At 35.5% G+C, this 23,445-nt stretch overlaps 1 protein-coding gene across 12 annotated transcripts in view; it reads left to right on the top strand.

Annotated features, from left to right (window-relative positions):
- Nucleotides 1-23,445, top strand: part of LRRFIP2 (LRR binding FLII interacting protein 2) — a 55,133-nt gene that overhangs the window by 6,369 nt on the left and 25,319 nt on the right. For 9 of the 12 annotated variants that reach the window (XM_084215845.1, XM_084215852.1, XM_084215844.1 and 6 more), the window contains 7 exons: nucleotides 2,370-2,474; nucleotides 10,823-10,909; nucleotides 11,578-11,628; nucleotides 16,087-16,140; nucleotides 17,254-17,319; nucleotides 21,728-21,802; nucleotides 22,537-22,584. In XM_084215845.1, coding sequence (XP_084071971.1) covers nucleotides 2,385-2,474; nucleotides 10,823-10,909; nucleotides 11,578-11,628; nucleotides 16,087-16,140; nucleotides 17,254-17,319; nucleotides 21,728-21,802; nucleotides 22,537-22,584 — 471 coding nt within the window. In that variant the 5' untranslated portion in view covers nucleotides 2,370-2,384. Of the gene's footprint in view, nucleotides 1-2,086; nucleotides 2,123-2,369; nucleotides 2,475-3,454; nucleotides 3,531-10,822; nucleotides 10,910-11,577; nucleotides 11,629-16,086; nucleotides 16,141-17,253; nucleotides 17,320-21,727; nucleotides 21,803-22,536; nucleotides 22,585-23,445 lie in introns of those variants that run through there. The other 3 variants (XM_084215851.1, XM_084215854.1, XM_084215846.1) reach the window with 3 other exon arrangements.

Raw genomic sequence — 23,445 nt, 5'->3', positions numbered from 1 at the left:
CTGTGTCACTAAACGGCCCTAAAGTTTTCTGACTGTTTCTTGTGTTCCGATGTCTTTAGAATAGCCTTTCTCTTCGTCCTTATCAGCCTTTGCTTGTTTTGGCTTCAGCTGAGCTTTGATTTTCTTAATTCCTCCTTGTAGGCAAAGGTTTACCATCTGGGTAATCTGTCCTGTTCCGTCTTGTGTTTGGGCTCAGTCAGGGTTCCTGTGCTTGTTCTAGGTGAGAAGCATGGTAGGTCACTGGCAGGGATGCCACACTTGCCTTCCTCCACAGTGACTGAGATGTAGTGTTTTCCTCATTTAAAGCAGCATATCTAATTTTTATGAAATTACTACTCTGTAAATTAGTACTTACTGTAAACTGAACATAGGTATACTAAAATTAGCTATATTTTAGCTATAAACCATTACATTCCCCAAATCAGAGCATTTCATTGAGTCAACAAACCAAAGTTTGTTGTGTATTAGAAATGGTACGTTGTTTAGAGGATGTCAACAAATGCAGTTCAGGACTATGGTATGTGCAGTTATTCTGGTAAATACTTTTAAATGAAATATGGACTTTAATATGTCAATTAAAATAATTTTACACTTAGTGACTTTTAGTAGATAAATAAGATTTCTGTTCTTATTTGAACCTGTTTATTGTAAAAACATTTCGTGATTTTTCTTGTGGCTAGTGTATAACATTGTTAAAATCTTCTGTAGTATGGGTATTTTTATTTTGTGTTCATGCTACTTTTACTTTGAGCCCTGTCTGGTTTTAATATGTGAGGTCAGCCAATAAGAATTACTGAAAAAAGATGCAGATATTTTGAGACATTCAGAATGTGGACTGCAACTTGTAGTTCTGAGCTTAAACCTTTGCTACAGAGATCGCCAAACTTTGTGCATATATTTGTCTAAATTTACTTGAGCACAAGTCATAACTTTACTTGTTTGTTTTTAAGACTAAAAATACAGACTCTTACCAAATAGAACAGCAGTGGCAATATTGAGCAGATGAAGAATAGTAAAATACCTGTAAAATTTGAAGCAGAGTAGAAAAATCTTACTGCTTGCAAGGAAAAGAAAGCAGTAATAGTATAAAGTCATTAAAGGAAGGGTGATGAAAAGGTGTAGATGCTAAAATATAAGAGAAAAAAAAAGTTTGGGGTGCTACTTGGTGTCTTTTAGTGCCAGAAAATACCCCAATATATTTTGGATTTGTGATTGCTGTGTAAAAGTAATAAAGTAAAAACCCTGCTTGTATAAAAGTAGCTATCACTTTGGAGTTTTTTTCCTCCTTCCTTTTTGACTAAACTATAATCAATTACTGAGTCTTTGCTAGTTAGATCCAGTAAGAAAGGTAGTTCTTGTACCAGTTGAGTTTTAAAAGGATAGCCAATACTAGATACCTTTTAGATCTCTTCTTCCTGCAAATAGAAGTTTTTTATTATAACTAAGGTGTTTTCTCAGATCCTGTGTAGCATACTTACCTTGTCAAATCGCTGGACTACCACCAAATTCTAGTCTAACATTTTAGAGGATATGGATGTCTGGAAGTAGGATTTCTTTAGGATATTAAAAAAAATTATATAGTTGTCTTTTTTGAGGTTTTTTTTTGTGTGTGTGTGTGTGTAACATTTTTTGATTGTGTCTGTATGGGCTATGTTATGTTTTGTTGGTCATTTTTATATGCTTGCAAATCATAAGAGATTTCTGGTGGAAAAGTAAGGGTATATGATAGTAGTATGTTTCTTTCTTCATTTCCCAGTTTGAGAATCTTGTTAGGCAAAAGAGTGTTTTTTGTGTAAAGGCATCTATTCCTGCTATAGTAAAACTTTTGCTTTAGAGGACAGCAGTTCAGTTGCATGAGAGCAGCTGCATTAAAATGTAAGTCACATCTACCCACTAGGATACTTAGTAAAGTTTGTCTGCTGAGTCTTTTCTGTGTTGAGGGGAACTCTAATGATCATGCAAATTTAATTCTTGAACACTTTGTTGTCTGTAGGCGTTTTTTTTCAACATCTGTAACTTATTGGATATATCTTTTCAGGAGTTACATAAATTGACAGAGAATACACGCATTCTTTTTTGAGCCAGGAGCAGTTTACAGTTGTGCCTGACTTTGAAGCTATAGGTAAACTGATGAGTTCTGTTCAGTAGATATGTGCACCTTGAAGGATGCAATGATGTTCTGTAATGCTGCCATAAGCTTTTGTGATAAAGTTTTACCATTACATGCCAATTGCCCATAGATGTCTTGAGTATTATGTAGCTGAAGATTGGAATATTTACGACATTTTGGTGTGTAGGTTGGTTGATTGTTTTTAATTTCAGGTAATTATTAAAACTGAGCTTTGTCCTATCTGTGTTTTCAAATACAGATTCAGAGAATAAAAATGGGAACTCCTGGATCAGGACGGAAGAGAACTCCAGTGAAAGACAGATTTTCTGCAGAAGATGAAGCTCTAAGCAACATTGCCAGAGAGGTTTGCTCATTTTAAAGTGTCTTGAATTCAGAAATAGGGATTAAAGTAATCTCATTATCTAGAAAAAGTTAATTTTTTATAGATGTGCATTAAAAAGTGTAATTAGCCAAAAATATGACAATTAATATAAGAGAATTATTAATCAAAAAATCACATTAACTGAAATGTCAGCATAGTGAGATATTAGCTGTATGACTAGTGTAACATCATAGATTTACACTTGAGCCTAGCACCTATTTCTACAGATACTTACATGCTTAAAGATAAATGAAAAATACAGCTGCTATCTCAAGTGTGAAACTAAAAAACATACACATTTATCCTGTTACAGTGTGTAGTATTCTTAAGACGGTAAGTATAGTGTATTAGTATTGAATGGGTAGTAGTCACAAATAAATATATTTGTAATAGTATCTGTTTCAAATGTGAGAAGTCAAATTTTTTCCAAATAAGCCTTATATGTACCAGGAATTCCACCACCTAAAAAAAAGAGGGCTGGAGATAACCAGCAAAAAGTGCAATTAACAAGAAGTTGATACAAAGGGGAATTTTGTCCCATGCGATTCAGGCAGTTGGAATTTCAAGTCTTAGAGAAGTCTGTTTGGGCCAGAGTTTTTCTAGGTGGAAATGCTGTGACTAGGGAACAAAAGCATTAATACTGTTTGTATACAAGTGAATCCAGGTTCTTTGGGGCTACATTATCTACAAAGCTGCTTGCCCTAGCTGACATGAAGGAATGCAAAATGCAGATTTTAATTGGATTTGTAATGTAAATAGTTGTCTGTATATGTGTATGTAAGACAAAGTAGGTAGGTGATAGGTCTCTGAAGAGAAAGCTAATTTAGGCATTTTCAAGTGTAGCTATCATGGACTGTAGGCAAAATATATGCCTTGTCATAAAAAAAAATTAGTTGGTAACTTTTCAGAAAGCTATGTTCTCAGTCATGTTCTAGTTCTAATGGAAGATCTCATTCTATCAGCCAAGCCCTGTGTGGGACTCTGGATCATGTATGATCTCACTCATCAAGTTCCATCACTCATTTTTTGGTGAAAACAGTGAGTAAAAAAGAAAGAATATGGCCTTAAATTTCTTTCAGTATATGCATGCTTCCATAACATCAACTTGTCGTTTAACCTAGAAAAAGATCTCAATAGTAACAAGTAATACATAATATCTTACTTAAAATTACTGTTGGGTTTAGTTCTCTTACATCCCAGCTTTTTAGAAGACATTACTTACTGGAATTGAATTGTATCCTGTAATCCATGTGCCTTCTGTGGAAAATCTTCCTAAAGATGTTCTAGGTATTAAGGGATGGTAAACAGAATATGCAGAAACAAGAGGCTGCACTCAGGATGGTCTGTGTGGTGAAACTGCATAAAAGTGCTCTAGGATTGAGAGCTGTCACAAAATGGCACTAGGAAGTATTGGAATTTGTAATACAAAGAACTATAGTAAAGTGACTCTAATGTAGTGTATGACATTTCAAGGTGTTTTTTCTCTTAAAGTTGAGATTTCAGAAAGTGAAATCTGGGAAATCTCTTATTCTTTGTTACCACTTTTAATTTGATAAAATTGTGATTTCCTTGTTCTAAGGCATGTGTCAAAAAAAAAAAAAATCTTCCTTTTAGTACCAGTAAACATTGCTTTTTAGGAAATTTGCTTTAAAAAATTCTTTGGCACTGATCCACTAAGTTCATTTCCATGTAGTCATTTTTCTGCGCTGGTTGAATCTGATGTCATTTTATGTGAAAATATTTAATGGAAGATAAGGGCGCTATTGTAAGCAAGCATCTGAGGTATCTAGTCAGACTGCTTCCTCTTTGATATTTCTGTGATTTTTTTCATCTTCCCTTCACATCAGAAAACTTTTTTCTTTTGTTGGCTGTCCTCTCCCCGTTTATTTCTCGTACTTAACTTCCGTTACATAGAGAGCTTTTCCACATCTTTTTCTTGGTGTGACACTATGCACTGAGACAAGCATTTTTGCAATGTTTCTGTGTTACACAAATATGCTAAAACATCAATACTAGAGTGAATTTCTGCCCTATTCCAATAACTTTTGAGTTGCTAAACCTCTTTCTTAGGGGCCTACTTTTTATGCTATGATGTGTTATTTTTCTTGGTGTTGAATTTCCTTGCTCACTGGTACTGAGGAAGAGTAAAGGTGATGTACATATCCAGGGACAGGGATTTATCTGTGCATCCTTTCTTGGAAGCAATGCACTCTCCCTATTTCACAGTGTCTGAAGTAAGATCACTCGCAGTTGATCAGTTTGGCAGTCTTATCCTGGTACAACAGTTTATCATGCTGTGGCGGGTTTAGTTTTAATGCCAATTTTATGTGGTGGTTTTGGTTCGCCAATTTGAGATTTCTTGGCCAATGCACTAATTAATGTAGTGGGTTTAGTGCTGGCTAGACACCAGTGCACTTACTAGAATATACTTACTTATTTCCTTGTGAGATAGGATTAGGAGGAAGGCAGAGCAGGCTCAGAACTTTAAAAGGGTGTAAAAAAACCTTATATTTACAGAAATGAAAAGAACAATAATAAAAAAACCTTCAGAACACTTCTTCCCCCCCTCCCTAACACTTTCTTTACTACTGATAATGTAAAGAGACAAAACTTAAAACACACATGCTTTTTTCAAAAGCTGCAGGAGCAGGTCTAGATATATTGTCCATGCGTTCCCTGCAAGGAAATAACAGAACTGTGGGTTTAAAAGCACCCAACTACATTAAAATGGAGTAGTGACAAGTGTATTCTAATTTTGGCCAAGGTTAATTAGAAGTCAGCTTATCACTTAAAAGAAAAAAAAAAGCATATCTCCTGAAAATTTAGCATTCCTTTATATTACCTTTTGGTTCTTTCTCTAGCTTTTGTAATGGATTCTGAAAGTGTTAGCTTTCTAAGATTGACAAAGAATAAGTCACCTGGTGTAGAAGACAGTTTCATGTATCTTATGCAAAGTTTGAGCTTCCCAAAGTACAGGTGATGATTGTCTAGTGTAACTTCAGGCTCCTGGCAACATTATATTCTCATTTGTTAAACAAAAATACTTAAATGCTTGGAAATTGCCATGTAACGATATAAATGGAAATTGAGGTTCATATTTTCAAGGTTATGTTCACAGTCTACATTGAATACAGCTGATATGATCTCAAGATGTTTTCCCTGTGTTTTTGTTGCGGGGATTCTCTCCTTATTAAATTGTTTTGCGGACAGAATATCATTAGCTGAGTTGTGCATCACTGCTTCACTTGTCTGTATTTTCAGACAAATGGTTAATTTTAAATATTTAGCAGTAACCTGTCATCACCACCTTTTAGGATTGCATGAGACCTCTTTCTCCAAAACCAGTTTGGTTATGTGAGAACAGAGGTTTCAGCCACTTCTGTGTTGTTGCATTGCCTGTGGTTCATGCTCAGATACAATGAATATCATGGCAGAGTGATAAGAGTCTGACACATATCATCTCACAGTCCTCAACCTGCTTAAACAGGAGTTTGAAGGCACAATCAGGATTTACCATTCATAGTCTTTTTTTGGGTGTTACCATCAGCAACTCTTCCATTCTTCAGGGCTGTGTAACTAGGTCACGGAGAACTAGAGGTTGTGGACAAGCAGCATTGCAACAGTGTTCACTGGGTTTCTGCCTTATAGAATGCTGTCTCTGTGTTTTGGTTTGGTGGGTTTTTTCTCAGGAATTGTTCTTGTGGCTATTTTCGCTCTATAGCAAGAGCGTGGAAAACTCTTAAGGTGTTTTCTCATGGGAGAGAATAAAGATTAATTTTGATTTAAAATTCACTTTGTAGTAGCTCAACTGTGAGTAGAGTGCAGTTGTTCTTACTTTGCTAGAGATGTAATGTTACTGAATTGCCATGATAGAAAAAGCTGAGTTGAATATTTTTAAATGTTTGAGGGCTATATCATGAATTTAGAAACAGTTAACAACAGTCTTTTTCATATGAATCTATTTTAAGTTTAGTACATGCTTTACTCTTAATGTAAGTTCAGCTTCTGTTAAGAAAACAAGCAAAGTCCCAAAGAATTCCATCCTCATGGATATTGTCTTTGTAGATGCTAGGTGATTTTTAAATTTTATTTTGGTAAGAGGTCACTAAATATTTTTCAATTGGCTGTTTCTACCTTAGTATTAATTCAAAGCCTTGTTTGCTTTTGTTTTTAAAAGTGGTTAAGGATATTTTATAGGATATAAGATATTCTAGAGATTTTATAATATATATGTGAATCTGTACAATAAATGAAAGAAGAATGAGACATCAGAAATAAGGACTCTTAAACCTTTAAGTCATGTTAAAACGGAAGATTTTGTTGTTTGTAGGCAGCTGGGGCAAAGACATGAGAAGTAAGTGGAAAAGAGATTTCTGAGGAGCCATAAGAAATGTGCTTTTGGCACATAAGTGATGTTGTTCCCTTGATTTCGTGGAGATAAGGGCAAAAAGCATGGGAATGAGAGTATAGAAAAATTGAGCAAGAGAAGGAATCATAGTTGAGCTAAAAGTTGGAATTGAATGGGACCTTACAGATTGTCCAATTCCAAACCCCTGCCATGGGTTTTTTTTTTTTGTGTTTTTTTTTTTTTTTTTGTTTGTTTGCTTGATGAGTAAAGGGGAAATGATCTTGCTATATGTAGTTATCTATTAAGAATTACAGTGAATGTTTTTAAAATGCTCACCCTGGTGCTTAGCCAGAGCTGGCAGGGTGTCCTAGTGCCGTTCTGCACACCCGTGGCAGACAGGGAGTAGCGGGTCCTGCAGCAGGGGCAGTCAGCGCCCTTACCGCTGCCATCTGGTGGAGGAAGTAAAATGCTCCTCAACCGGACCTCCTGCGTTGGAAACTGCAGGACTGTGTATCCCTTGGCAGAGAGAGAAACGAGTTCTATGTAATATATATTATGCATTGGCCCATGATGACAAAATAATTCCAGTTTTTTCAGAGGTGAATAACACTTTAAGATAACCTATATTTTAACCTTATGAAGCTTTTATGCTGAATCCGAGCTAATTAATATTCTCCAGAATATAAAAATTAAAAATAAAATACTGTTGCTTTCTAGTGAATTCCTTCTTGCAGGCAAAGGAAGGAAAAAAAGCCTATCTACACTATGGAGATAGATGTTATGCTTCTCCTTGCTCAATATGGAGGGAAGCCTCTACCATATAAATTCTATGTTAATATCATACTGCTGGCCTGGGAAAAAACATGGTTGTTGCTATAAAGAGACTAAGAAAAATACATCAGAAAGGAGAGACTTAGTTAAAGTCTCCTCTTTCTTTTCTTCTCTCTTTCTTGCTGAAAATATTTTTGGTATAACTGAAGAACTACATGTTATCCTTGAAAGTTGAGCTAAGTTTTGAAAAGATTGTGGTAGAATACATATTTAAAAACAAAGATGAAAAAATTGAAGAAGTAGAGATGGCTTTTTAAATGACTATAAATAGCTTATAATAATTAGTTTTTAGGTGAAGATCAGGTAACTGACTGTGTCACCTCCTGGAAGAAGAAGATTGTGTTGCTACCTCTGTATTTACTAAATATATGCAATAAAATAAACCAATCAAAGTGAATACTGCTGTAAGGTGCTGCTTAACTGCTTGAAAACAGCCAGGATAATAATCTTCTAGAATGTAATGCTTTTTATGCAGGTACAAGAAAACAATGGGGGTTTTTTTGTTCATGTAATGGTTTTATGTATCTATTTTGAAATGAGGAATTCCAGAACTCAGTGGTGAACAGATTGCTTTGTCTTGTTACTTAGACCAGAGCTAATACCCAAAGAAATACAGGATTGGTTTTAAATCACAAATTTGTCCCAGAGTAGAAGGTAAATATGAATAATATGAGTGTTCATATTCAAAAGAGAATTGAGAGATTTAGTTATAAATTAATAATTTATTAATTAGTCCATTTTTCTTATCCAAGTAAATTCTCAAGGACCTTTTCCTTGTTTTCCTACCCAATTTCTTTTGTTACAAAGATCTCCTCTGTGGTCTTCTATGTCCTTTTTTGATCAATTCTCTGAATAAATTCCATGCTGATTTATTGTATCTTTACCTAACCGCTGTTTGCCCTCCAGATTTTATAACATTCTTTCCATTTAAGCCACTTGTGTAAGTGTACCAGGTTTAAATACCTCTTATCTTATTTCTTCAAGAAAATTCAGCTATCCCATTTCTTGTCTCTTGCTCTTAAGTATAGGGAAGGAAGCCTGAGAGCTGTCCTTTTAGTTAACTTGCCAAAGTTTTTTGTCTTTTTTGAGATTGTGTGCTTTTTACAGGAATCTAGTTGCTCAGGTTAAAAATTAATGTAATATTAAGCCATTTCTTAAAAAACAATCTAAAAATATAAGATTTTCTTTTTCTTCTATTTCTGGCACCCATTTAGTGACAAATTCACTTGTATTTTATCAAGGGTTTAGTAAATGATAAGAAATGGAGCTTTCCTTTTACTGTAGGAATTTAAAGTTAGGTCTCTGGGTGTACGACTAGGGGAGAGTGGTGAAATGTGAATTGATTTTTAACATGAATCAGTAAACCAATTAACTTTGTATCTTAACAGTATTGTCTTTGTATTAAATGTGTAACTTAACAGTAAAGCCTTGCCAGAGCATAAAGGCCAAATGCATGTATCTGCGCAATTTTATGGACAAAGCTAAACCCAAACTTATCAGCTCTTTGAGTCCTTTTTCTTTCTGTGCTGCATACTTGTCAGTGTGACAGTTTATATGTGACTGAGCAATAATGGGCTACAAATGGAAGTACTTCCTCTTGCATGGCAATTTCCTTTCTTTACTTGTGTGTTATCATCAGGTAGAAAGAAGAGTAGCTTTATGCTGCTCTGAAAAAAGATTACATCATGGCACTTAGGAGTGTTGACACAGCCTTGGAATTGTTTTATCTGCATATGCAAAATTCAGAAAAAATAGTCTTCATGAGTCATTTGGAGTTAAGACAAACTATTTTGAGTAATAAAACTATAGTGAGTCTGCCTTCTGTCTTGTCATTATGAAGTTTTGTGCCTGTAGTCTAATCATAATTTGAAGTTAACCTCCCAAGTTATATACCTGTTTCATTTTCCTGAAGCACAGTAAAACAGTTTTATAGGTTTCCAATGTTTTACATAAACATTTGCTGTGACAGTGGCAAGAGCAAGGAAAAACTCTATCCTTAATCAAAAGCAAAACTCGATTGGATTTTACATTTTAAGAACTTCTATAATTGGTTGGTTGTTAGGAGTTCTGAATTTTTAGCTGCTGCTGATTCTCAAAAAGCTTTAAATTAACATTACATAGACAACTAGACTCTTTGGTGGAAAACCTGTCTTCAGTGGTTTAATATTTAAAGAATTGGAGAGAATTTTTGTCAGCTCATTATTCAAACATGAAAAAACTGAGCTTGTGCTTTTTTCAAACTTTACTATATGGCAAAGTTTATTCCCTCATATTCCCAGGGCTGTTTAATACCTTTATCAATGACAAGTCAGTGGGATTGAGTGTGCCCTCAGCAAGTTTGCAGATCTGTGAAACCGAGTGGTGCAGTTGGCTCAACAGAAGGATGGGATGCCATCCAGGGCCACATGGACAGATTTGGGCCTATGAGAATCTCTTCAACAAGTCCAAATACAACATACTGCATGTCAGTGAGGGCAATTTCAGGTGTGAGTCCAGACTGAGAGTAGTTGTTGATGGCAACAGAGATGCTCAGAGGACTGAAGCACCTCACTTATGAAGACAGGCTGAGAGAGCTGGGATTGTTCAGCCTGGGGAAGAGATGTATTTGGGGAGATCTCACTGTGACCTTCCAGTACTTGAAACAGGCTTATGAAAAACAGAGAGAGTGAGTATTTTATGCAGGCAGATAGCGTTAGGACATAGGGGAATATATGATTCTAAACTAAGAGAGTAAGTTTAGATGTTAGGAGGAAATTCTTACTAGGGGAATGGTGAGTTCCTGCCACTGGAACAGGTTGGCTGGTGAAGTCGTGGATGTCCCATCCCTGGAACTGTTCAAGGCCAGGTTGGAAGGAGCACTGAGCAGCCTCCTTTAGTTGATGGCACCTGATCTGGGTTTTGGAACTAGATGATCTTTATCGTCCCTTCACACCCAAGCCATTCTGTGACTTATTTAATGATCATCTAATTCTTTCGACTAGTAATGCTATCTTTACAGAGTTAGGTGCATATTCTTTTTGAAATTTCATTCTTGATTACTTCCGTATTATGATGTTAAAATCTTAATGTGTATTTGTGAAGTGATTTGAGTACTCAAACCATGATTCAGAAAACTTTTTTTAAACTTTAATTGTTTTCCATCTGCTTGTAGGCAGAAGCCAGACTTGCAGCAAAACGGGCAGCTCGAGCTGAAGCAAGAGATATACGTATGAGAGAGCTGGAGCGACAGCAAAAAGAGGTAGTGTAACTCACCAGGAATTATTGCAAACCTTTACAAAATTTGTGAAGTATTGTATTTCTGCATGTCCGTAAGATTTTGTCTTTTAGCGTAATTCAGTTTTGTGCAAGTATTTTCAGCCTTAGAATTGGATTATACTGAAAGGATTCACAGTAAATACCTGTTGTCAAGATCTTTCTTTTTAAAAAATTATTTAAATGAGGTAATATTTACACATACAGTTGTGTGTTGCTCCACATGTTTCTCCTAAAAAAAGTTTGCATTTCTTGAGAAAAAAAATCCTAGAAACTAGGTTTTCAGCAGTCTGGTTATTGCATAGTTGTTGCATTTAATTCAGGTTTTGACACTGCATGTAAAACACTGAGAATTTATTATTTATCATGATTGCACTCAAATCCATGTAATGCTTATACTTGGTTGTTGAGGGGTTTTTACCTGTGGTAGTAAGTGAAATATGCAGAACATTTTTTTGCCTCAATTTTATATGGTTCTCATGTAACTCAAACCACAGTTTGAGTTTTTGAATTGCTATAATGTCTGCTACTATTTTGATTATTACATGGTAATTAATGTAGATCTCTGAGTTTCAATTTAGGAATGAAATCTTGTGTGGTGACTATAATTTATATTTTAAATGTTTTATTTGGTTTTCTTTTTACATTCTGTAGTTTTCTCAGCATTTATATGATAGAAAATGGGCTCATATCCAGAAATGGATGGTAGGCTAAAATCACCTGTTGTGCATGTTTTTGCCACTCAGAAGAACTAACAGGATTTTGGAGGACGTAATTTACTAATGGTTTGCTGTGTGTTATTTCAAAGTGTCTAATTATGTATTAAAAAAAAAAATATATATATATATATACAGACGTAAAAACTATATATGTATGTGGTTCAATTATATATGTACATAGTCCAGCCCTCCCGACTGACTGTTCCTTTGGGTCCTGTCACTGGTCACCACAGAAGAGATCAGTCCCTGCTTCTCTACTTCCCCTTGTGAGGATGCTCGATACTGCAATGAGGACTCCCCTCAGTCTCCTCCAGGCTGAACAGACAGGGTGACCTCAGCTGCTCCTTGTTCAGCTTCCCCTCCAGCCCCTTCACTACCTTGGTTGCCCTTTTTGGGGGGGTTCTCTAATAGTTTTGTATCTTATATTGTGCACCCAAAACTGCACACAGGACTCGAGGGTGCAGTAGTGCAGAGCAGAGTGGGACAATCCCTTCCCTTGCTCAGATGGGGATGTGGCACCTGATGTACCCAGGACACAGTGGGCCCTCCTGTCTGTGTGGGCACTGCTGACTCACATTCCACTTGCCATCAATCAGGACCCCATGGTGCTGCTCTCCAGTGTCTTGTTCCCCAGTCTGTCAGTACATCCTGGGTTGACCTATCCCAAGTGCAGAGCCCAGCACTTGCCCTTGTTAAACTTCATATATGTTGGTGGTTAGGATTTGTTCAATTTTTTTCTTTCTTAGGGTATTTTTCTCCCATTTGTTGCCTAAGAGACTGGAAGGATGGATATTTGAGAGAACCAAAGGGTGCAGCCTGCTGCAATCTCTTAGCTGGGGGGCCTTCTCTTAGGAAGTGCAGAGATACTGTGACAGTTTGGCTGGGGGGTGAGGGGCTGGGCTTGTCCCTTGCTCTCTCTCACTCTCGGAGGGTAGGCATTTGGGCTGCTGCTGCAGGGAGAATTTTTTGTCAACACAGAGTTATGTTGTGCACTGCTTTTGCTGGTAAGAGCAGCTATTGAACTGAGACCTTTTCAATATCCAATCTCACTGGAAGGGACCCTCACTATCTACTTGGGTGCTGCAGGGGAAAACCTGGGACTCTGATCGCCTCCCCCTTCTGGAGGGAGTGTCTCCTGGGTGCCTGCAGAAAGCCATCTGCCACTGCCCAGTGCTGCTGTTTTCTGCTGCTGCTTCTGGCTTTTTGCTACACTTTAACCCAGCCCCTGCCTGCTGGGATACTCTGTGGCCCCTGGCATGGCTCTGGACTTTTGCTACACTTTTTACCACTCCAGGTGTGCCTGCCTTCCAGCCTGTTGCTTCAAGGTTCCTACTGCAGTCTGTTTTACCATCCAGAGGGGCACCAGGGCCAGCTGCCTCCCATGAGTTTGTAAAGGAAGCCCCATTCTATCTCTCCTGCCAGCTGTGCCACCATTACCCTCCTGGAGAGAGGCAGCTGGGCTCACGCCGCAGCGCACCCTCCAGGTGCGTTGGACTCATCGCATTTGCCCTGCCTGGCCGGCAGCCAACAGGGCCCCAGCCAGATGTGACTGTAACTGCACTGAAGGGGAAAGTGCCCCAGCCAAGTGAAGGCTGTTACTGGGTTTCTGGTCCTGTTTGTTGTCGCTCCCACTCTTGTTGTTTGTTTGCCTTGTTTTATGTGTGTATACATACATATATATGTGTGTGTGTGTGTGTATGTATACACGCACACTAGTGAAGAACTGTTATTCTTTTTCCCATATCTTTGCCCTACAGCCCTGTAATGTCAAAGTTATAGTAATTTGGAAGGAAGGGGGTTGCATTTTCCATTCCAAGGGAGGTTCCCACCTTCCTTGGTAGGCACCTGTCTTTTAAACCAAGACAATATGGTTGGTGGTTGTTGCCCATCTCTCTGATTTGCCATGGTCTTGCTGTGGGACCTCCCTGCCCTCAAGCTCCTCCCATTTGGTGTCATCAGCAAACTTAATATTCCTTGAGTTTCTCATCCAAGTAATTTATAAGGAGACCTGGGCCTAAGATGAGCCTGTGGAATCCTACGAGTAACCTGGTGCCAGTTTGATGTCATCCCCTTCACTACAACCCTTTGTGCCCTGCATGTGAGCCAGTTGCTCATTCATCGTATAGCATTGTTATTCAGCTGTGTGCAGGCCACTTTGTCTAGAAGGATCCTGTGAGTGATGGTATCAAAAGCTTTACTGAAGTAAAAAAAGATACAATCTATGAACTTTCCTAGGTCACTTAGGTGGTTTACTCTGTTGTATAAAAAAAAGAGGTTTGACAAGCAGGAGTTTCCCCTCATGAAGCCATCCTGGCTGTGACCATAGAGTGAGTTTCACTCAGGTGTTTTTAAGTACCTCCTAGGATAGGATTTTCCATTATTTTATCCAGCACTGTAGTGAGACTGACTTAATTGCAAAGTTTCTTTAGAGGGTTCCTTTCGCAAGATTCATATGCCTCTCAAAAGGGTATATGGGAGATGTCAGGGGTTTTTCTGGCTTTTAGGGAAGTGTTCACTGTGGGAATGTTTTGAATCACCAAGATTTAAGTAATACATGCTGAGACTAGCCATCATTTCAAATAGTTAAAACTACAATGGCAGTTAATATCTGTTGAGAAATCCTAAGACTGTCATTAGAATTTTATTTGCAAAGTTGTATTCGCTCTTTATTGTCTCTTTGCCTATCTGATATTTGTGTATACCTTAGTTCTCATGTTCTCAAGATCAGCATAGTTTCTGTATTTCTTGGCAGAATGTACCTTTGAAGGTTTTTTTGCCTGAGATCAAGGGTTTTTAAACATGGTATTTGCGAGGAATCTCACTCAAAATTAATGCTACTCAGCTGAATGCCACCTTCCTTTTGCAGTCCTAAGGGATACATCTGCTGCAGGAGATTTCTAAACAGATGTGCGCCCCTTTCCTGGGTTGAGAGATGTAACCTCTGTATTGGATAACATGCATAATTCAAACTTGAACTTTTAGAAATCAAGCTTGAGATACCAGCAGCACCTATCTGTTTGCAATATGTACTGTAGTGCATAATCCTTTGACCTGAATATGCTGAACATTTAACGCAGGCTTTCTATTTTCTGATGGAAAGTCAAGAAGAGACTTGTTACCCAGCAATTAAGAGGAATCTTATATAAGTAGCAAACTTTCTTCTTGCCTGCTGCAGATGTTACTAAGAGATATTTGTCCATTTAGACCAGAGATACAAAGAATATTTAAAATTGGCAATGATCTAACTATATTGTGTTGAAAAGTTAAATAGCTTGAGCGTTCATTTTAAACCTCAAAACAAACGGTATAGAGAGGAAGACTAAACTGTCATTATGAAATGAACCTACACTCCCGCCATGGCAATTCTCTGGCAGAGTTTTAAATAGGCCTATTGAATACTGAATAGTTGTAAAATAGTTTTAAACAAATTAATGTATCCAGTGAAAAGGCAGATGATAACCATGTGACCATAAACAATAAGGAATCTAGTCTTTAGATACAGATCTATGATCTGGAGACAAAGCCTTTAATTCTATAAATAACTGGCTTGCAATCTTTAGAATAGTTCAGTATATTGAAAATTGTAGGAAATAGGCAAGTTAAGGAACAATTCCTACTTTTAGAACAGTGTTGTAGCCTCCAAATGGGATAGTCTTAAAATTGAGGTTATTCTTACCATGTTTTCATACTGTGAGGTGCTTATGGCATATGCAATATGTTTTGATTTTAAATTAGTTGTGGTTTGTGCCTTGCTTCTTTCACATATTCTCTTGTGTGAACCAAAATGAACATTTTCTCATCTTTAAACAGAAAAAAAAGATATTAAGGTGCCTTAGCTAGTTGCCATCACTCAGATTTTGAGTTTGGTTTATTATTTTCACTGTCACTGTATAGCAAACTAGCTGTCAAACTTAAAACTGGCCAATTTCCTTAAGAGACTTTGTTCCTCTAATAGAGAAAAAAATGCAAAATATATACGAGGCAGGTGAGAATAATTATTTCTCTTAGGGCTCAAATAACTTTGTAAATTACTTAAAATCTGAATGTACCAATTATATGGTACATTTCTTACTAGTTTACTTGAAATTTTGTAAAAGTTCTCTATTGTTACTTTTATGTCTTAATATATATAGTTTTGTGCTTTTTTTCTGCATTAATATATTAACCATAAGAAAGGCTAACTGACTACTGAACACTAAATATTAATTGTATTAACCTGCTTTACTTATATTCCCTAATGTGATACCTTGGCATACTTACCCAAATAAGGTGAAATGAGCTCTTCTGACTTTAGTGAGTTTACTTGCCACCATTTTCAAAAGTATTCAAAATGACACATAGCATTAGAAGTGCTAACAGCATGTTGCTCACTTTGGCTTCCTGGTATTCTGTCAGGGTTTTTATTTCTTCCTTATGAAATAACTCTGCATTTCTTCTTTCTCAGGAAGATGCAGAGAGAGCCAGATACTCTCACCAGTCCAATCAACATTCACATTTGGTTTGTGTTCAAACTGTATACTTTTTCTTTTTGATCACAGCCTTCAGAAACCAAACCAAAGGAAAAAAGGGTTTGGGTTCTGGTTTCTTTTTTAATGGAGAGGATGGCGCTTCAAGTCTGATAAGAATTTGCAGTTTTAGTCATTTTAAGTCATATATAATGTTTGAGTTCATCTGGTGTTTTATATCCATCAATGTTAAAAAGGTAGTTTATGTTTCAATCTTCCAGTCTTTCCTTGCACTTTGACCATTACTGTGTGTCTGTAGTATTTGTGAAAGAAAAGGTATCAGTACCTTAAGATACAATTTGAAGAAGAGTTTGGTATGATGCAAGATTTTCTTGAAGAAGGTGGGAATATATTATTCATTAATGGCAAAATATTTAGCCAAATGATGTAAGGTATCTCAAAGACTGCTAACAGAAATATTTTTTGTATAGGCTCTTTTGTAGCATCTTGAGCCATATATATATATTGCTAAAGAACAGTTTTACTGAGGTTATGGTAACATTTTCCTGGTCTTGGATCTGCCTAGAAATCAGCTGGTCATTGATCTGGGTATACAGGCCAGGAAAGGGAAAATTACTAAAATAAAAGGGTTGGTTTTATGTATTTTGGAAGTTGGAATGAGCTGTTTCTTTGTGTAACTTTAAAAAAAGGTTATTGTCACTTGCTAAGAGGTCTTTGCAGTTAAATGCAGTTTCTGATTTACTGAATTTTGTGTAATGTCGTGCATGCTCTAGTGTTAAGTGTTTCTGCAATTTGTCGCATATGTATTTTTACCAAATAATTTTGAACAGTAAATGCTTTATCAAGAAAACATGTAAAATATGCTATGTGCAACTCTTAGAAACTTGTGAGCTGGTATAGATTGACTCACATCTGCTCTTGTCTTGGCTGACATAGCAAATATGCTAAGATGGAGATTAAGTAATTGGCTGTTGTCTAAACAAGAGGGTTTGAATTGGGCAGATAACTAAGCTCATTTTTGGGGGGGTTTACTTAGAATTTTTTTGACTGCCTTGGTTGTTTTCTGTCATTTAGTGAAGAGTAATAGAATTAAATTTTAAAGTTTATTTAATATCTTAATGTATTTTTATAATTTCATTCTCAAGAGTTCCTCAGATGTCAGTGCATCTCACAGGAGCAGAGCAAGTACCTCCAAAAGGAGAGCTCTTGTGGTGTGTAACTTGGAATGAGCATGCTTTTTACTTAGTGTAATATGTTCACATTGTAACATTTTCTGTGTCTACTTACCAAAGCAGTAGTTTGGTGAAAGCATGCTTATAGAACATAGTATTAATGGAATTGCTGCAATGATTGATGTAATCAAGTACTTTGTGATAGCAAATGTGAGAGCTGAAAGAAAGAACACTTTCAGGTGTGAAGGGAATTAATCTCTTCCGTTGCTCTCTCCCAATGTCCCCAGTGAGAAATAAAATAAAATGGAAAAGGTTGTCCATCAGCCTTGATAGGTACATACGTGTTATTAAAAGTTACAACAGGAGACATTTTTCTCTTTTATGGTTTGATTTTAGAACAACAGACAAGGCTGAAATACAGAAACTTTGCCTTTTCAGTAATGGGTATTTCTTTATATTTGTGGTATTCCTAGTTTACCAAGTTAAACATTTTTTAGTAAACTTATACCTTTTTTAACTATTAACAGTTTAAGTTAATTGTCGAGATAAGTGTCTGAGTGATCTGTCTTCGTTCTCTGATAGCAAGGCTGCTTATTGGAGGTAATAGGGACAGAAATTGTTTTGAAAAAATAAATAGTTAAGTTGATTAAAACTGATCCAGGGATTTATGGGTCCTGTAGGTAATACTTTTAGTAACACACAAAGGACCATAGTCTATAAATTACATTTACAATATTAAAATATCATTTAATATATTGTTAATATTGGATGTGTTGGAACTATTGAGATAATATGAATACACTATGAAATAATATTAGCTATTTGGGCTATATTAACTTATAAATAAATATGTAATCTAAATCTGGGGAATTTCTGGTGTTAATTTGATGTCTAGAAGAAATTTTCAGATGTAACAATAGACAAAAATATTTTTTCTTGAAATCCTCTCATTACCCTTCATTTTGGAAATTATACTGGGCAATACTCCAGCATACTACTACTATATAATGTAATATTTTCAAACTACCTTCAGTTTTTTTTTCCATTGCCTTAGGTTGATATTAAATTTTATATATTATATTGTGCATTACCTACAGTCAGAATATCTGTGAAATTTTTAAATGAACAGGAAAAAAACAAACTTGCTGTGAAAATTTAAATTTTCTAAGTTGAAAAAAAGATGTATAAACTTCACAAATTTTGCTGAGTTACTGAGTGACAAGAAACATGGGACACTTGCTAAACTATTATTACAAAGCTGGTTTTATTTAGTGTTCTTAAGAGTTGCCTACTCTGGTAGACTCCCATTCTCTTTACAGATAGCTGGCCCTTTCATGACACTGTTCCTTCTTTTTCACACATTTGCTCCTCCTGAAAACACTTAATTCCTCTATTCCCACCTTTAATTCCTCCCTGATCACAAAATACTATTTCCCTTTCCTCCTGTAAAGTCTTTCATGCCCTTTACCCCACAGGCAGTGACCTTCCTGAGCCTGTAAGGTGCCATGGAAGGTCATTGCATCATGGTGAGTTGCACAGCTCAGGAGTGGGGCTGATGTTCCTTTAGAGTGCTTTGCCTGTGTGGAGATGAGCCTTTTCCTACATAACCTTGTAAATGTTGTCTCAGCTTAATGAAATCTACCATATAAGACTTGGCTTAATTATTTAAAATTATATTACTAAAATCACATTAAATATTTCACGTAGCATAGTGCTGTCCAAAATTTCTCATTTTTCATAAAATGGGATGTGGCTGGGGAAAAGGATTAATTTTTATTAAGTGGTCCAGACTCAGAAAGCACTTTAGATCTGGATAAATGGATATTCCTTCGTGTTTAAATTTTCATTATCAGTAGAATATGTTTTCTTGTAATTTTCTTGTAAGTTTTTTTTAGTGATTCTTTGAAATAAAAGGTATTTAATTTTTTTAACACTGTGATTTTCACTTTATTTCATTTTCTTTTACTTTAGTATGACAACACTAAGGATAGATCTGCAATATATTTGGTCCCTGTATTAATACTTTGCATCTCTTTGAAGGAAGACTGGTTTTGTGCTTTGTTTCTAAGGTGTAATGGTACTAAGTAGTAATTTTAAATTCTTGACTTTAAAAAGTATATAAATTTGTACTATCACATGTTCAGATGTAGAATAGTTATATAATTCTAACACTTTCTGTAGCCTACACGTGTAATATTTTTCAGGGAGAAAAGACACCTGTCTTACAGCAAGTAGTTTCTAGTATTGTTATTTCTAAACTTTGTAGTGAAGTGTCATACAGATTAGACTTGGAGGACATCCTTGGTGGAAAAAGGGTCTATGCATTTATTTGTATTCTACATTACCTCATAGAAACTTTAACTTAATCTAATGGAAAGTTATTTCAGTCCAAAGAATAAGCAGCTAGTTTGTTTATCTTTGCTTAAAAGACATCTGTCATATTTTTATGAAGTGATAGTAGATGGCATCATATTCTCAGTGGTATTATGCCACATAAAATCTGTGTTTCTTAAGAAGAGGCAAGCATCAAGTACCACCAAAAGGAATATTTAAGCAGGTTAAAAAGCTGTATTTATTTAAATAGCAGTGTTATCTGAATTAGCTAGTAGATAAGGAAGCACAATATAGTGCTTAAATTAGTCTGTATTGTTAAGCTTTTTTAATTTCTTTATTGTTTTAAATTCTTCCATGGGATGTCAGCTCTAGCTTTAAGCCAAGCCTATATTAATGAGAACAGGGTTGATTGTAGTTTCAATTGCCAGGTTTTTTTAACACAATGATAGAAGCATGGCTATCACACTTTTTTTCTAATTAGGTAGTTAGAATTTCCTGTGTTGTTTCTGCTTTAGGTCATAAAACCCTTAAATCCTTATGTCTGTCTTCTTTATATTTTAAGATTGAAGATGCTGTTATATAGTGGTATTAATTCTCTAAATTTCATTCTTAGAGCCATGCTTACAGTTAATCTCAAAGTTCAAAGGAGAAAGCTCTTTATTCCCATAAAGGTTTATTGGGTAGTTTTCTAGTTTAAGATTCCTTATAAATATACTAAGTGTGTAGCATCATGGATAAAATTGTTAGCTTCCTGACATTTGCATAAATGTTTCTAGGAAAAGAAACCCCTCATATTGATCAGATTCTGACCTCCAATTTGTGTTTGAAACTGTTTTCGTATCAGTGCAATACCATCAATTGAATCAGCTGAATAGAAATCTCGTTTTGCTGGAGGCCTGGAAAAGGCTCTTGGAACTATTTAAAGGTGGCACTTCTCTGGATTAAAGTTTATTCAGTTGGGATGGAGATATGTGTTCTATTACTCCCACTTTGTCCTCTATCAGATAGAAACATCTTAAATGTAGATGTTCAGCAGATTGAATTTGCCATAGACCTTGATGTTAATCCAGTGACTTTATTGAGAAAGGCATGAGGATTATTTTGATTTTGTAAAAACCATTCCAGAAAGTTTGGTGTTTAACATGTGAATATAGTGTCAATAAATGAAATATTTTGGATGTAATTTTCGGACAGTTTTTGGTACTGATGAGTTAGCAACTGCATTAGGGGTTGGGGGGGGGTCAGAACAGCAGTGGATGTTTGTGTTAAGGCTAGGCTGAAGTAATTTTGTGTTTACTTGCTATTGTATTACAGCATTTCTCCATGTGCTTTTGAAGGGCTATTTTCCTGTTCCTTTAGTTCCTAAACAAATGAGCAATATGAATATTTCTGCTTTCTGTTGCCTATTAAGATAAGAAATGCTTTATTCTGCAGGCACTACTTTTTGTCATGTTTTTATCTGCCTGGCTTTTCCTTTTTGTATGTGTGTATGAATTTTTGCCTCACATGTCAATATATATGCAATTTCTGTAGAGTCAAAACCCAACAGAAATAAGCTAAAATACAATTGCTAGACTTTTGGTATGTGCACTTGATGTAAAGAATAGTGGTAGGGTACAGGTTATGCTAGCGTCACATAAACATCCAGCCCCAATTCAGTTATTAGGGATTTCTGTCTGTCTCTCGCCCCAAAATGCTTTGATTCACAATGGTATCTAATGTAAAAAAGATAAAGTAAATAATTGTACTAATTATTAGCAAGTCTTTTCAATTATGATTTTCATGTACTTCTTGCTGCACTTGTCAAGCTTTTGGAATTTTTATTTTATTATGGAGGAAAAAATACCAAAATTATTTACTATTTTGTTTGAGCATGGCACTGGAAATACAGTTAATGCTGATATACAAAGTAAATAGCAGTTTTGAGGCTTTTATTATTTACTTGATTAAGAAAGTTAAATGGATTTTGGGTCAACATTAGGGAAAACTTAACAACATTCTGCACAAGGTCTAAGCTTGGGAACACTTGGGTAATGTTAAGATAAAACTTTTGTTTGCAAGATCTACAGATGCAACCTTTGTTTTCTCTCTTCTTTCTTTCCTCACCCCTCAGAGTGGAATTTACTATGATCAAAGAAATTATAGCAGCCTTGGAAATAGTAAACCAGTTCCTTCCTACCATGTTTGGGTTTGTCTCCTCTTTCTATATTAATTTAATTATTTATACAAAGTACATATATGTGGTTTTGCTTTCTTATGCCATATGACACTAACTTATCTCTCTGTGACACATGCAGTTATTACAGTTAAAAGTGGTAACAGTTGTATTTTTTGCTTGTAAGGGTTGTGTTTTATAAAATTAGTGTGTAACATGTGGATTACTCTGTTCTGCATGTGAGGTTTTAAATTTAAAATAACTTCTGTTTCATGATTCTATATGATATACAGAAAACAACTGGCCGCTGTGACAGTTGCTGTTTCAAATTTCTGTCTTTTAAAAACAACAAAAAAGTTAAGTGTTTAGCACTATTGCAGTACTTTTTTCCATTTTAATATAAATTATAAAATATTGATATATCATGAGATGAGTAATATCTTCCAGTACCTGCAGCTGTGGTCATGGCCAGGTTTAAATAACTATCTAGAGAAAACTGACATGTTATTTGAGAACTACTTAATTTCTTCACTCTCTTCCACAAATCTACTTGAAAAAATACTAGACTGGTTTGATAATGTTTAAATTGATTTCAAATAGGTTTTCTTGGAGGCTCTTCCACCCTTCCTGAAAGTTTCTGTCGACTATAGATAGATTAAAATTTAGTATTTAAGTCTTTAGGACTTTAGTGGAATATAGAATATAAATTTAAAAATGTATGTATGCAGACAAAGTATTTCTGACTTGTTCTGTTCTTCACATTATAGTCATCTTCTCTATACAGTGATCCAGTGGCACCAGCTAGGAGTTACAGGGTTAGTACAATGTAAAACAATATCTTATTTATCTTTAGATGTTTGAATGGCCCAATATAAATATAAAATTGCACTTTTCTTCATAGGTGTCTCCTTTAAACACTGGTTTGATAAGAAGTATCTGTTTGTTTTGTAAGCACCATATGCATAGTTGCCTTAAATTTGTGTTTTATGGCCATGAGGTTTGACAGTATTATATGTGCATTTAAAAAATATTTTTAGAGTTGTATTTTCTGTGTATAATTTTCTGGAGGCATTCAGTTTAATTTTCTTAATGTTGTTAAATTGCCTCTTTAAAGTATTTTAGTAGTTGCTGTTTTACTACTCTTTTTACAGACGAGCATAAAGGTGGTGAATGCAACTATGATGTTGAAGAACACTGGGATTAGAATAAGTTAATTCAAGCATACTAAATAACAAGTGCATGTATAAAACCAAACCAGTATTTTTAAAAGTTAAGCATTTGAATGGAAATCAGGAGATTACTGAAGTTTGCGGTAAATACATCTTGAATACTTTAAAATAGGATGCCATATTTAAATTTAACAAACATAAAAAAATGCAATAGCATGAAAACCTAATCTGCGTCTTTACTAAATCAAGACTAGCTAGTAATGCCATAAGAATGGCTAAGGTAGCTCTACAAAAAGTTGTCTTTAAAAACTGGCATGAACGTCTGAAACTTTAAGCTTTTTGCTGCTATAGTAGTTCAGCTCTCTTACTCTGCCATTTAGAGACATGCTAAACCTATGTAAAAAAACCGATCAAATATTATGTAGTATTTTTAATTAGTTAGTGAGATCTTCTTTTGCCCTTGGATTGCAAATAGATGATTTACCTTTTTTGACTTTGTGTATGCTC

This window comes from Fringilla coelebs (assembly GCF_963513975.1).
Source record: "Fringilla coelebs genome assembly, chromosome: 1".
NCBI lineage: Eukaryota > Metazoa > Chordata > Aves > Passeriformes > Fringillidae > Fringilla > Fringilla coelebs.
Note: the sequence above shows the minus strand (reverse complement) of the source record. Positions and strands in the feature narration are given on the sequence as shown.